Below are 12,815 nucleotides of genomic sequence, written 5' to 3' on the forward strand. Positions count from 1 at the left end.
TGGAGACCATGCCCTGTGGTCCTCAGCTCCGAGAGACGGCTTCAGGCAGCTGACACCTCCGTGAGCAGGCTGGGGACATGCTGGCCAGGGATCATTACAACTGGAAATAAAACATCATTTGTCCCACACAATGGTCCAGACCAGGGATGGCAGGGCTATGACTCAGCGTTTTGGGGCTAACATTTGTCAGTCCAGAGGAACCACTCAGGAACACGCGATGGAGTTGCAGGGCTATCTGTGTATTCTTGTCTCTCCTACGGCCCACTCCTACAGTGAATTTTTTTTTTTTTTTTTTTTTTTTAGTGCCTATTTATCCATTTTCTGCCTCTCTCTCCACTCTGCATGCAAAATAGGAATAATAAAGAGTCATGAATTTCACGGGTATTTTAGTTAAAATTCGAAATTTGGTGTGACTAGCGATCTTATAAGATGTAATCACAAATAACTCAGGCAGTCCGTAAGCTTTGTTTGGCTCTCTGCTGAAGACTCTGTCAGCAGTGCTTGCTTGAGTTTCAGCATACATCAAGAAATAAAAAAGTTCTGTTTCCCATCCATTAGTGGGAGCAAACAGCCAGAGAAAAATTCCAGCATCTCAGAAGTTTCCATCCTTGTGCTCCCCTGATGAGTTTGCCACCTGGAGAAGGTAGCCCTGGGCATCTTCTTCAGAACTGCCTCTCTCCATAAACAAATCCAAGTCATTTTTGGAGATTACGTTTTAGCACATCACTTGAGGAGTAGTATTTCACCTTCATACAACTGTTCACAGAAACTGAGTCTCGGACTAAGAGTCAAATTTTTTCTTTTTTCTTCTGATGAACAGCTATTACCAGCTCAGAAAAGGGTTACTGGGAACCTGTGTATGACAGTCTGCCTCACAGGGCAGGAACCCTTTCTCTCCCCAACTACTTCAACCAAGTCCCACCCACAGACCTGTTCATTTTATATCATGCCGGTGGAATTCCTGTTTAAAACAGACATTATTCCTTGTATTTGAATATGCCACAAGTCCCATTAAGTGATACCTCTTGCCCATAACAACTGTATTCAGGAAGCAAAAATCTGATAAAATATGCTAAGTCACATAATAGAAGTTAATTCTATTTTACTGGGATTTTGTTCCACATACCAGAATTACAAAGGGATTTTGTTGGATTTTTATATGCTGCCTTTTTTTTTTACATTCTTACATCTCAATTTATTCTTTATAACTCTCCCTTATATTTCGTATTGAATGAGTATTTTGCAAGGAAAGAGAATGTGGATTCTCAACCCAAAATTTCACATTTTCATTTCAATGCAAATCCGGTTCAGTCTCCCCTTGAGTATTAACCAGACTTAACGTGCTGCCCAGGACTGGATTTGTGCCACTGTAGATAAGTGAGTGTCTAGAATAATCTCCTTTATCCACTACTGTAAGATTAACAACAGCTGTCCAGGAAAGTGTCCCTGGAGGGACAGTGGCTGACCTCCTGTGCACGAAAGTGGTAGCCATCAAGGTACAATCAAAAGGAAATGAGTTAGATTCAAAGTCAATAAAGTATGGAAGCAATGAGTAAATAGAAGACTGAAGACTATAACCGTCATAGGAGAAGAGTGGGTTAAATCTTCATGATTGGTGACTTGCTAATTGATTCTTAGATATAACCCAAAAATCACAAGCAACAAAAGAAAAAGGTAGACGAATTAAGCTTCATCAAAATGTAAAACTTTTGTGCGTCAAGGAGGAAAAAGACAACCACCAAATCAGGAGAAAATACTGATAAATCATGTCTGATGTGGTATAGTATCCAGACCATAAAAGAACTCTTCCAACTCAGTGACATAAAAGCAAACAGTCACATTTTAAGACAATGAAGGATTTGAGGAGATTTTTCTCTGAAAATTTAAAAATAGCCAACAAACTCCTGAAAAGATGTGCTACAACATTGCTTTTAGGGAAATACAAATTTTTTTTCAAAGAGACCCCTGTTTACATCCTCAAGAAGCATTAGAATCTTCCTTAAATGGGAAGTGACACATATCTGCAAGGATATGGAGAAACAGGAACCCTTATTTTTTGCAAATTAGTTCTGCTTCTATGGAGAACATTTTGGCAGTTCCCAAGAAGTGTAGCAAAGTGTTACCTATGGCTCCGAAATTCTACTAGGTCTATACAGAAAATGTTTGAAAAGAAAGACTAGGCAGGAACATGCATGGCAAAGGCCATGGCAGCCCTGTTCGTGGTATCCACAGAGTGGACACAGCCCAAATACCCATCAACACATGGCAGCAAAGGAACACATACAGCATAATATTGTTCATTCAAAAAAGGGATGAAACACTTGGATGTGCTACCAGGACGAACCTCCAAAATGCTGTGTTAAGTGAAAGAAGCCAAACACATAAGGTCATATACCATATGAATCTATTTATACCAAACATCCAGAGTCAGTTTATCTGTAGACACAGATGCAAACCTGTGATCACAGTTTGGAGAAGAGAGGAAACCAGGAGACACTGCTTAATGAGGAAGAGGTTTTATTTTGTAGTAATGGAAATATTTTACAGCTAGGTAGAAGTTGAATGTCCTAAATGCCGCTGAATTGTCTACTTTGAAATGCCTAATCTATGTTATGTGAATTTCACCTCCATAAACAAAACAAGAAGTCAATATCACAAAATAAATGTGATTGCAAACTGCATTCCCAGAACTGCTTTACAAGCACATTATAGTACGTGTTTCTCACTGCAGTTAAGAGTTCTGAAGGACCAGTGATATATCTCACATTCAGCTTGGGTTTGAAAAGTCAAAATAAGAACGTCAATTGATTTCTTTTTGTTGTTGTTGTTCTTTCAGGACACTCAGCTGGTACCCTCCGGACACAATAACCCAAGTAAGAAAGGCTTCTCTGCCACTTGCTCTGTGGGTGTGGTGGGGGGCTGGGAGGGTGTGGTAGATGATAGGTTTCCAAGAAAGTCGCTGAAAAACAAAATCGAGTGAGAAAAAGAAAGATATTTATTCCTGTCCTGCCCGGTTGGGTAGTAGGATTGAGAGTGGTCTTGAGTGTGGACCTGTAAAACAGAAAACGGTGAATTTCAAAGTGAATCCAGGAAAAGGAAGTGTCATGCTTTATCATAGTCAGTCCCTAGGGCGTGTGAGTGGGAACAAAATTAAAAGGCTGTCTTAGTCACTTTATGCTCGTCGCTGAGACAAAATACCTGATGCCCAATTTGGGAAAGGAAAGGTTTATTTCTTACAGTTTTTGGAGGTTTCAGTCCACACTCAGTTGGCTCCCAGGTAGGCAGGCATGGCTGGGCCACACTTTATGGCGGCCGCCAACAGCAAACTCAAACCAGCAAAAAGAGAAAAACACACCTTCTTCCGGCCATTACATCACATCCTGGCTCCACCCCTATGTGGGTGGAGCACTGACACCATCAATCCAAGAACTAGACAATGAACCATCATATATGAACAATGCAAACTCATGAGGCCTGGGGGACACAAACATAAACCATGACAAAGGCAAATATCAAGTTGTCTAAATTAAAAGGAATAAGCAATCAAAATCAATCAGAAGACCTCAAGATCAACAGCCTTAGAATCTAGGCAGGAAAGTCACAGCTGTGCCTTGTGCTAGAGAAAAGACAAGCTACTTCTTTAGGCAGTAGCTTCCTCCTGGAATCAGTGACTGATAAAATACATGTTCTTTGTCATCAAAACGAGGAGAACTCTACAAAGTAGTATTTTCGTTCTCTTCTTTGACACCACTGATTGGTATTAATGTGGTCTGGGGCATTAAAATCATGTAAGCTATGCAGTTTGTGTCCAAGAGCAGCTCACCGAGACAGGGCTTTGTTAGGTCCACGAGCACTGCTGAGTGGAGAGCGCCCTTTGTAAAGGACAAAGCTGTGTCCAAAGATGAAGCTCAGCACTAGGAGATAGGTCTGTGGACCACTGGGCATCCTCATCTACTGGGCATCTGTGAGTTAAGATCATGGGCAATGTCACTCAGTTATCGAAACCTCTGCTAGGATTTGCTGTGGCTGCAGGAACCAGCAGGGAATTTTTCAAGACCTTTGCTAATACAAATTTCCCCATGCTTTCTGAATACCCAGTAAGCTTCTATTTTATCAAGATACCAAAAATTTAAATGCTAAATTGGTTTGTGTCTGCATTTTTTTAAAGCTATGAGAACACCTGTCTGGGTGGCTGCTGTGCGTAAGCCCGGCTCCCTCCCCTTTCAGGTCCCACCTCCTAACCATAAAGCTGCAGAAACAGAAATCCACAACTGTGCTGAGAACGTGGAAATGTGCTGTAGCAAACCAGAAGCTTAGCTGCCTTTCTAGAAGACAGGAAGTAGATGGGACACCCACAGGGAAATAATCCTGAGCAGGGAAAATCATAACCCAGCAGAACAAGAATCAAAGAGATGCCGCAGCCCTCGAGAGCCCCAGGAGAGACTGTGGATCCCCAATGGCAACACGGGGCCACACTCCCACCTGTTCCCCCACACCTCTATCCCAGCTGACTCAAACGGAGCTTTCAGTCTGGTTTCCCTCCCCAAAAGCTCCAAAGAACCAAGGAGGCAGTGGTATCTTCTTTACAAATGGTCAGCCAAAACTCCTAGATGGGAACTGCTGTGTAGGAAAGAAGCCAAATAGACTCTAAGGTGATTCTAGATCTTAAAAAGAGACATAAGTAGTGAAAGAAAAGTCAACTTTCTCAAGACGGAAATAAACACTCCACAAGTCCAAAGTAAAGTACTTCTTGTTCTGTTTTGTTTTTTTCAGCACTGAGGATCAAACAGTCCCCACTGAGCTACGCCCCCTGCCCTTTTGATTTTGACACTGTATTTTCAAAGAAGGTCTTGCTAAGTTGTTAAGTTCCCCAGGCTGGTCTCAGACTTGGAATTCTCCTGCCTCAGCCTCTCAGAGTGCTAAATCACAGGCATGTGTTGCTACCTTGGCTTATTTCCTGGGTTTTTTTGTGTAGGGCAATAGAGCAAAGCTTGTCTGGAAATTTCTCTGATCTCCCAGTCAGCATGCCCTGTCTTCTTATAAACCAGCCATCCCCCCACAAGGAGTAGGTATGTTAGAAGAATCAGTGAGTATACTACACAGGAAAGCCATGTCAGCTACCCTTGCTTATCAACCTATTATTCAAACATAGAAGTATGTAACTTGTCAGCACAAGGGAAGCTGACTAACTCGAGAAAAGGAAGAAAAAAGTTTCAAGTATAATCTCACAATCTTCAGAAAGATGTGAAATTGTTTATATTCAGTAAAAAGAATGACAGATTGAAGTAATTACTGAGGAAACCCTCGAGAATTAAAAATAAGATCAACTAAATTAAAAACCAATAGAATGTGTAAATGGGATTGGTAATAGTTGAAGTCTAGAATGTGGAATATAGAGTTCAAACTAAAACAGGAGTGTGCCACACACCTGTAATCCCAACATTAGGGAGGCTGAGGCAAGAGGATTACTGTAAGTTCAAAGCCAACCTGAGCTAGATAGTGAGGTCAAGGTCAACCTAGAATATACAGCAAAACTTTATCACAAAAAACAAAACAAAAGAAAAGAGAAACAGATAGAAAATATGCAAGAGAATTAGTAAGTCACACAGATAATCAGTGTGGCAAAATAAGAATCCAGCTAATAAGACAGAAAAAGAAAGAAAATGCAGAGGAATAAGTGATAATAGAAATGAATATTATTCCCTGTAAAATGACCTACTCACAAAAGAAAACACCACTTTATATAAACGGGAACAAGTCTATGTGCTAGACAAAGAAGTAATGGTGGAAAATCATACAGCTCACTCAGATATTGGAATTATCAAACCTAGAACATAAAATAAGAGTCCTTACATTAACCTCTGGAAGTAGAAGTGGTTACAAATGTGGTAAAGAACAAGAAGATTTGAAGAAGTGCTAAAGAGAATTTCTAGAGATGAAAACATTAGTAATAGAAACTAAAATTTCCATGGACAGGTTTAAAGGGCATATTAGACATAGCTGAAAGGGAATTAATGAATTGGAAAATCGAATTTAAGAAATCACCTAAAATGCAACTTAAGAGAGACACAAACAGAAGATTGGAAACAGAAGCTAAGAAACGGGGGACAAAGCAGGGAAATCTGACACACCTGACCTGGATACCAGGAGTGCGGAGGGAGCAGTGTGTCAGGACACAAGGGCTGAGAATCTTCCGGGATTGAAAGATGCAGTTCACACTCCCACGATGCTGAGTGACTACTAGCCTGGAAAATGGCCAAGAGCCACACAGGTGTACTGCTCCAAACACATCCTTAAAATACCCCTGATGTTCTCAGGAAAGGAACAGATTTCAGCTGAGTGCCAGCACCGGTGGTGAGAACCAAAAGATGGAATCAGAACTTCACTACGCTGAGAGAAAACAATCGCTCAGAATTTTGTTATGATTCTGTTTCTTTCTTACAAATAAATTAATTAATGAGAATAATACTTTCAGACAAAATCCGGGAGAGTTAGCTGCCATCAGACCCTAAAAAATTAAATTCCAAAAAGATGTACTTTGTTCATGAGAAGTGTGAGCTGTAAGAATGGTTCAACAGCAAAGAAAGTAAAGGCAAAAAATCTGAACAACATAGGTCGCAGCAAACAATAATATATTGTGAGGTAATTAAAATAAAAGCATGATTAGAATATGCAAAAATAGTGCCATAAAATAAGGAGGAAAACTTGGGATTAAATTCTCAGTCTCTGTTCAGGAGAAGGGTAACAATATTAACTTTGGACTTTGAAAAATTAAGGCTTTACAATTTTTAGAATAATCACTGAACCATAAGAAAACGATGTTTAACTTGCAAACAAAATGCAAAAAGCACCTTACAGACCAAGATAAGAATGGAATGTGAAAATACTATCAATTTATCTAAAGGAAATGAAGACTAGAAAATGAACAGAGTACATGGAATCAGTCATTTAAACAAATGTATTGGATTTTACTAAATAATATATACTGTATTGTCTAAATGAATTAAATATGAAACTCCAGGTTTACAGTAATGCATTGAAAAATTGAAGATTAAGAACATTTGAAAGAAAAAAGTAGAGGAAAATATATGCCAGGCAAATACTAAGGAAAAGAACAATGGCGTATTTATTTTAATCCCAGAAAAATACATTGTAAACAAAAACATGACTCGAGGGCTACTACACAAGGAAAAAGTATAGCTTAATACACAGATCACAAAACTTCAAACATCTACATTTTGGATAATATAGCCTCAGAATTTCAAAAGCAAAAATCAACCAAATTACAAGGAGAAATCCATCTTATTTGGAGAGACAAACACAAGTTAGCAATTGAGACACAATGACAACAAAAAGATTAACATAAGCCCATGCCCTGACAGCTGTGAAATATGCTGTTAGGTGAAGGAAGCCCAACATGTAAGGTCATACATTGTATGATTCTATGTAGACACTGAAGCAAACCAGGAACATTTATAAAAATTAACAACACATTAGACCACAAAATAAGTTTCAATGTGTTTCAGAGGCTCAGTATTTTACTGATCATGGTCTCTGACCACAATGTGATTAAATTAGAAAGTGATAATAACAAAGAAGATAATTAGCAGTGAAGACAAAAATTTTAAGCATTAAGAAGTACTTTAGATCTTTCCTGGAATGGCCAGGTAATTAAAATACCTAATATTAAAGCTGGAAAGTATAAACAAATGGGAGGGAAATTCGTAACTTGAAATACTTATTTTTAAAAAATAATAATAGCTAAGCATCCATCTTAAGAACTTAGACAAAGAAGAGCAAAATAAATCCAAAGAGAACTGAAAGACAACCCAAAAAGATGATAACAAATAGCAAACATAAAATTCTAAATATCTGTGGAACCAAGAGTTTGTTCTTTGAAAATATAATAAAATTAAAGGATTTCCTAGAGAGGTTGGTCTAGACAAAAAGAGAAAATACTACTATACAATGGTAGAAGGGAGAAGAAGGGGGCACGATTAGAGAACAAGAAGTGAGTAGGAAAGGGAGAGGGCAGGAGGAGGCAGAAGGAAGGATGGACGGCAGGTATGTCACTGTGGAAATGTCACAGCAAAACCCTTTAACCTGTGTAGTCAGTATTTGTTAATCATCACAATAAAAATGAATGAGTAATGCATGCTGTAGATCAAAATCATAATAAAATATGAACAAATTTTGCCCAGTTTTTTTCTAAATTAGATGAAATTAATATAATTGAAATGATTACTTGTGTATCATGTTTTATATAAAATTTAGAATGATCTTAGTTATTTTTAATCATTATTTCATACACATGTCTCAAGGGTTAAGCGCTTTTTATAAGGCTCTTTGGGAGAATGGAATAGAAATGCAAAAGTTCCCACTTTATTCTTCCAGATAGTGTAACTTTACAGTAAAACTTGACAGGGCCAGTACAAGAAAAAAAAAATTCACGCCAATTTTGTTCATGATCATGGTGCTGATCACCTAAAGAAAATATTGGTAATCAAACCCTGAAAAGTATAAAATTTGAAGTGCAATTCACATTTAAGAAATTGTATTTATCCTAAGAATTCAAAATTAGATTTTAGAATATTTATGTAATTCATTATATGAAATATTAAAGGAGAAAATATGATTATTTCATTAAATCGAAAAAGACATTTTATAAAATTTATATTGCCAGGGATTTAGCTCAGTGGCATAAGCATCTGCCTGGCAAGCGTGAGGCCATGAGTTCAATCCCTGGTACCCCCCCAAAAAAAGTTGAAAAAGAAAAGGAAATCCTAGCAAATGGAGACCATAAGGCCACTTCATTAGCAAAATAACACCATGTACAAAAAATTAGAGTAAGCATCTTGCTCGGCATTCAAATATTTACACATTCTCCTAAAGATAGTTCAAGATATGGGTTCAAGTTTTACCCAACAGTATGAATCATTGGTCAAAGCAGTATAATAAGAAAAAGAAGAGAAAAAAAATGTGTGTTAAGAAGGAAAAAAAGTAAAACTCATTTCCTCAAATTAGGTAATTATCTACATAGACTTACTATAGATGAGGTGTTAGAATCAGTAAAAATATTCAGTGATATTTCTGTATACACAACCCATTGCATTTCCCTATTAACAAATGGAAAACAGTTGGAAAAAGGTCTTTTAGATTAGCATCAAAAATGTAACTCATTAAGCAATAAACATGACAAGCGGTGAGACGTCACCAGAGAAAACCACAAACTGCTGAGAGATACTGTAATGTATCAACACCAGGCACATAGATTGGAAGATGCAGTGTTGTTAAGATACAGGTGCTCTCAAGATTGATTTCTCACTTCGGCACAGCTCTAACCAGAGTCAAAGGCTGGTTCTTAACTTCATAAAAATAGCTAAGACTCACGTGAAGAGCAAGGTTGGAGCAAGGTTACCTTCCCTACATTCAACCAACCAGTCAGTCAAAGTAATGCAGGCAGCAAATCACAAAGAGTGGCAAAACCAAGTAGAGAAGCCAGAAGCAGTCACAGGACAAGGAAATGACGCCTGAATAGAGCCGAAAACTTGCATCCTGTGGAGACTGCAGGCTTTGCGAACGGGAACACTGAGAATGGAGACTGCAGGTCATCTACAGGGAGAAACACAACTTCCACCCCACACCATCGACAAGAACCAATCTGGATATTGTTTTAAAATGCCTGAAACTACCCACTTTCAAAGACAACATAGCACATATTTCCAGTGTGTTTCTTAAACATAAAATACAAGAAGTCAGTGAAAGGAAAATATCGGTAAATACAAGTACGTTAGAATTAAAAACTGATAGTTTGCCCAAAGATACTAGAAAAAAAGTTTTAAAGGCTAACTTTGAGAACTGTGCTTATAGTCATATTTAAGATGTTACAAATGCACTGATTGTAGATAGACACAAAAATGCTTCTCTAAATAAAAAACTAAAACATTTTTAAATGACACAGAGGAGCAAGTCCAAAATATGTATCTCATTAGGACTCAGAGGGTGGAAACCCCACAGTGAAATTTCATTCTCCATTATTAAATTAGAAAAACAATGTTAAAAATGTGACTCTAACAAATGTTGTAGATGAGGGATGATCTGTTTACTACCAGAGGGAGTGTCAATGTGCAAAACCAGGTCAGGTTCCCAGCTGGGGACTGACCTCTGTGAGCCCCACAGCGCAGAACTCCTGCCTAGCATGTCTGGAGAAAGGTGCTCGTGAACATCTGCAAATGCATCACTTAGAACGGAAAAACGTCTCCATGTCTTCCCATCAGGAAGTAGAATAATTAACCTCACAGTATCTTCACACACTAAGATATTTCACTGCACTGTGGATGAATGAGCAAAGCCAAATCTACCTGCATTGTGACAGCGGGGTCTGAAAATCATAACGTGGAGCATCAGAGCTCAGCCTCAGTAGAACATATGCAGTCTGGAGCCATTCACGTATAGATTAGGAACAGAAATGACCAAACACTATGCATATTCATGGTTTAAAAAAAAAAACTCTCAGAGGAGGAAAGGGATTGATTAGCACAGAATCTTTACTGAGTAGCTGGCAGGAAGGACTAGAAGAACCCAAAAGCCTTTGGGGCAGCTGAGTTACTTTTTGTGGTGTGGTAGAAGATGAGAGTGAGAATCCACTAGGCACAGATGGCAGGGACAATGCCTCATTCAGCATTAGTGACGATCCCTTCTGCACAGGTCCACTAATCCTGCTTTGCCCTCTGGTAGCTAATGCTTATAATAGTGTGACTCCTAGTTATTGGTTTATAATTTCTCTTAACTGACCTATCAGCAAGTCCAAAACTTAAATTGTTAACTAAATTAATACTCCTGAGGGTGATTCTTCAATAATTATTGAACAGAATGTAAGCATTTTAAGTCTTAGCAATCACTGTAATAAGAAAAGTATGGCAGTTTAGAGTTGAGAAAGTGAGCGAAGAAGGATGGATGGAAGAATGAACAGGAGAGTTCCCTCACTAGACACAATATTAAGAGGTGCTGTACTCTCAGAAGTTGATCAATCAAGAAATACCAACTAGAGACACTAAAAATTATAACAGAACTAATAAAAATTGCAGGAGAAGGGACAGTATGTCAGATGCCTGATCTCTTATTTCTCATATCAGAGATTATCAGGAATGTCTAAAATCGATACTTCTACAAATAAAAAAATAGCATATGATTTAAAGTAAAGAATCAGGGACTAACAGAATTAGAAACAAAAGCAAGCAAACTCATCGCCCTTCCCCTACTGTTTGAAAGTAGAAACACATGAATTACAATTGAAGAGAATTTGTAGCAGTAGAATGCAGTGTAATATATGTCTATTTTGAGTCACTTTACAAAACGCTTATCTGGTCCATGTCCTAGCACTGCTGATGGAGAATAGAATCCTCCAGCAGCGTAGTCTCCTTAAGTGTATAAGGTGTATGAACTGGATGAACTGTATGAACTGGTGTATGAACTTATGCTTACCAGCCAGAGGGTCAGGAATGAAAGCCTTGGGTACATCTATCTATTGACTTAGAAAGGCAGCTACCAAAAAACTTCTAAATGGCCTATTAGAACCATCAGGCTGTTTCATATGTTAAGCTATACCCATCTCAGGGGCAAAGGTACCTTAAACTGCCTCTTGTGTTCTTTTTATTTTTAATTCTGAGGGTGAACCCAGGGCAGGCATTGTGCCACTGAGCTACACCACCACCCCAGATCTTCTACTTGAGCGTGTAGTTCTGTGTTGGTGACAGATCACCCAAGGGCATGTGTCAAGTTGAAAATTCGTGTATCGTACAGATAGGTATCCCCTGTATATAATTTGCGCACATCAGTGCAGTCCTTAGTGTAGCTCTCTTTTCTTCCTTTCTTCTCTGTAACAATATTTCCACCTGCTGAATGAACACCCTACACCTGAACAAGTCTTTTATGTCTCGCTTCTTAGTGCTAAGAGCGGATTCTCTCCCAAAGGAACTAGCATGGCGAGATCCATCGTGAATGCAACTAAGATCAACAAGATGAACCCAGCAGTCTTTTGAGGGGCTGCAGAGAGAAATATCTCTGGAGACCTAACTAATTAAATCTCATACTTAGAAGTTTCTGGCTTGCCTTCCACCTTTCCACTTGGGCCTGGCAGACTACGATTCTTGATAGTTTATGCCCTTCATATTTCAAGTTAGCTTCAGAAATTGGATCACCTAAAATTTGAAGATGTTGGTGTAGGGGAAAGTTTTGCATCTCCTTCTTCTTGAAGGACAAAAATAGTAGTAATCCTTGTCTTAATCATCAGCTTACTTCTACCCAGAAAGACTAATTCATTATCAGCACTGAAGTTGCTAGGAGCACTCACTTTTGGACTATTCATGATTATCCCATTTGGCCCCTTGGTGTCCTCCTGACTTGCCAGAACCTATTCTGTTTTCCCTGTTGCCACAACATAAGTGCTGCCAAGAGCAGAGATAATCAGCTACAGCTTTGTCCCTGAGCTGACGCCAGCCTGGGACTCCTGCAGCCCCCAGCTTCCCCATGCAGTCAAGCCTGTGGCCTCTCAACCTGTGGGTTACTTGGCAGCATTATTGATCAAGATAAAGCATACTTATTCACACATCCCAACAAGGCCTTCATTTGTATTGTTGACTCCCTGGTTTCTGACACTAATTATTTGGAAATATTTACTATTGCCTGCTACTGCCAAGCCCTGGTGTGTGTCTGTGGTGGGAAAAGCTACTGGTCACTATGCCCTGAGAAAGGAGCCAATTTCTCCAAATTAAAAATAAGAGGGATCAATCTATTTGAAAAAAATGAGATCTTTG

General features: G+C 38.8%; 1 protein-coding gene across 12 annotated transcripts in view; it reads left to right on the forward strand.

Annotated features, from left to right (window-relative positions):
• Aff3 (ALF transcription elongation factor 3) overlaps positions 1 to 12,815 on the forward strand; it is a 502,385-nt gene that overhangs the window by 339,896 nt on the left and 149,674 nt on the right. For all 12 annotated transcript variants that reach the window (XM_063229843.1, XM_063229847.1, XM_063229844.1 and 9 more), the window contains one exon: positions 2,837 to 2,873. In XM_063229843.1, the coding sequence (XP_063085913.1) occupies positions 2,837 to 2,873 (37 nt within the window). The remainder of the gene's footprint in view (positions 1 to 2,836; positions 2,874 to 12,815) is intronic.

This window comes from Cavia porcellus, unplaced genomic scaffold (assembly GCF_034190915.1).
Source record: "Cavia porcellus strain 051 isolate PalLab524CR breed Dunkin Hartley unplaced genomic scaffold, mCavPor4.1 scaffold_18, whole genome shotgun sequence".
In the NCBI taxonomy this organism is placed as follows: Eukaryota; Metazoa; Chordata; class Mammalia; order Rodentia; family Caviidae; genus Cavia; species Cavia porcellus.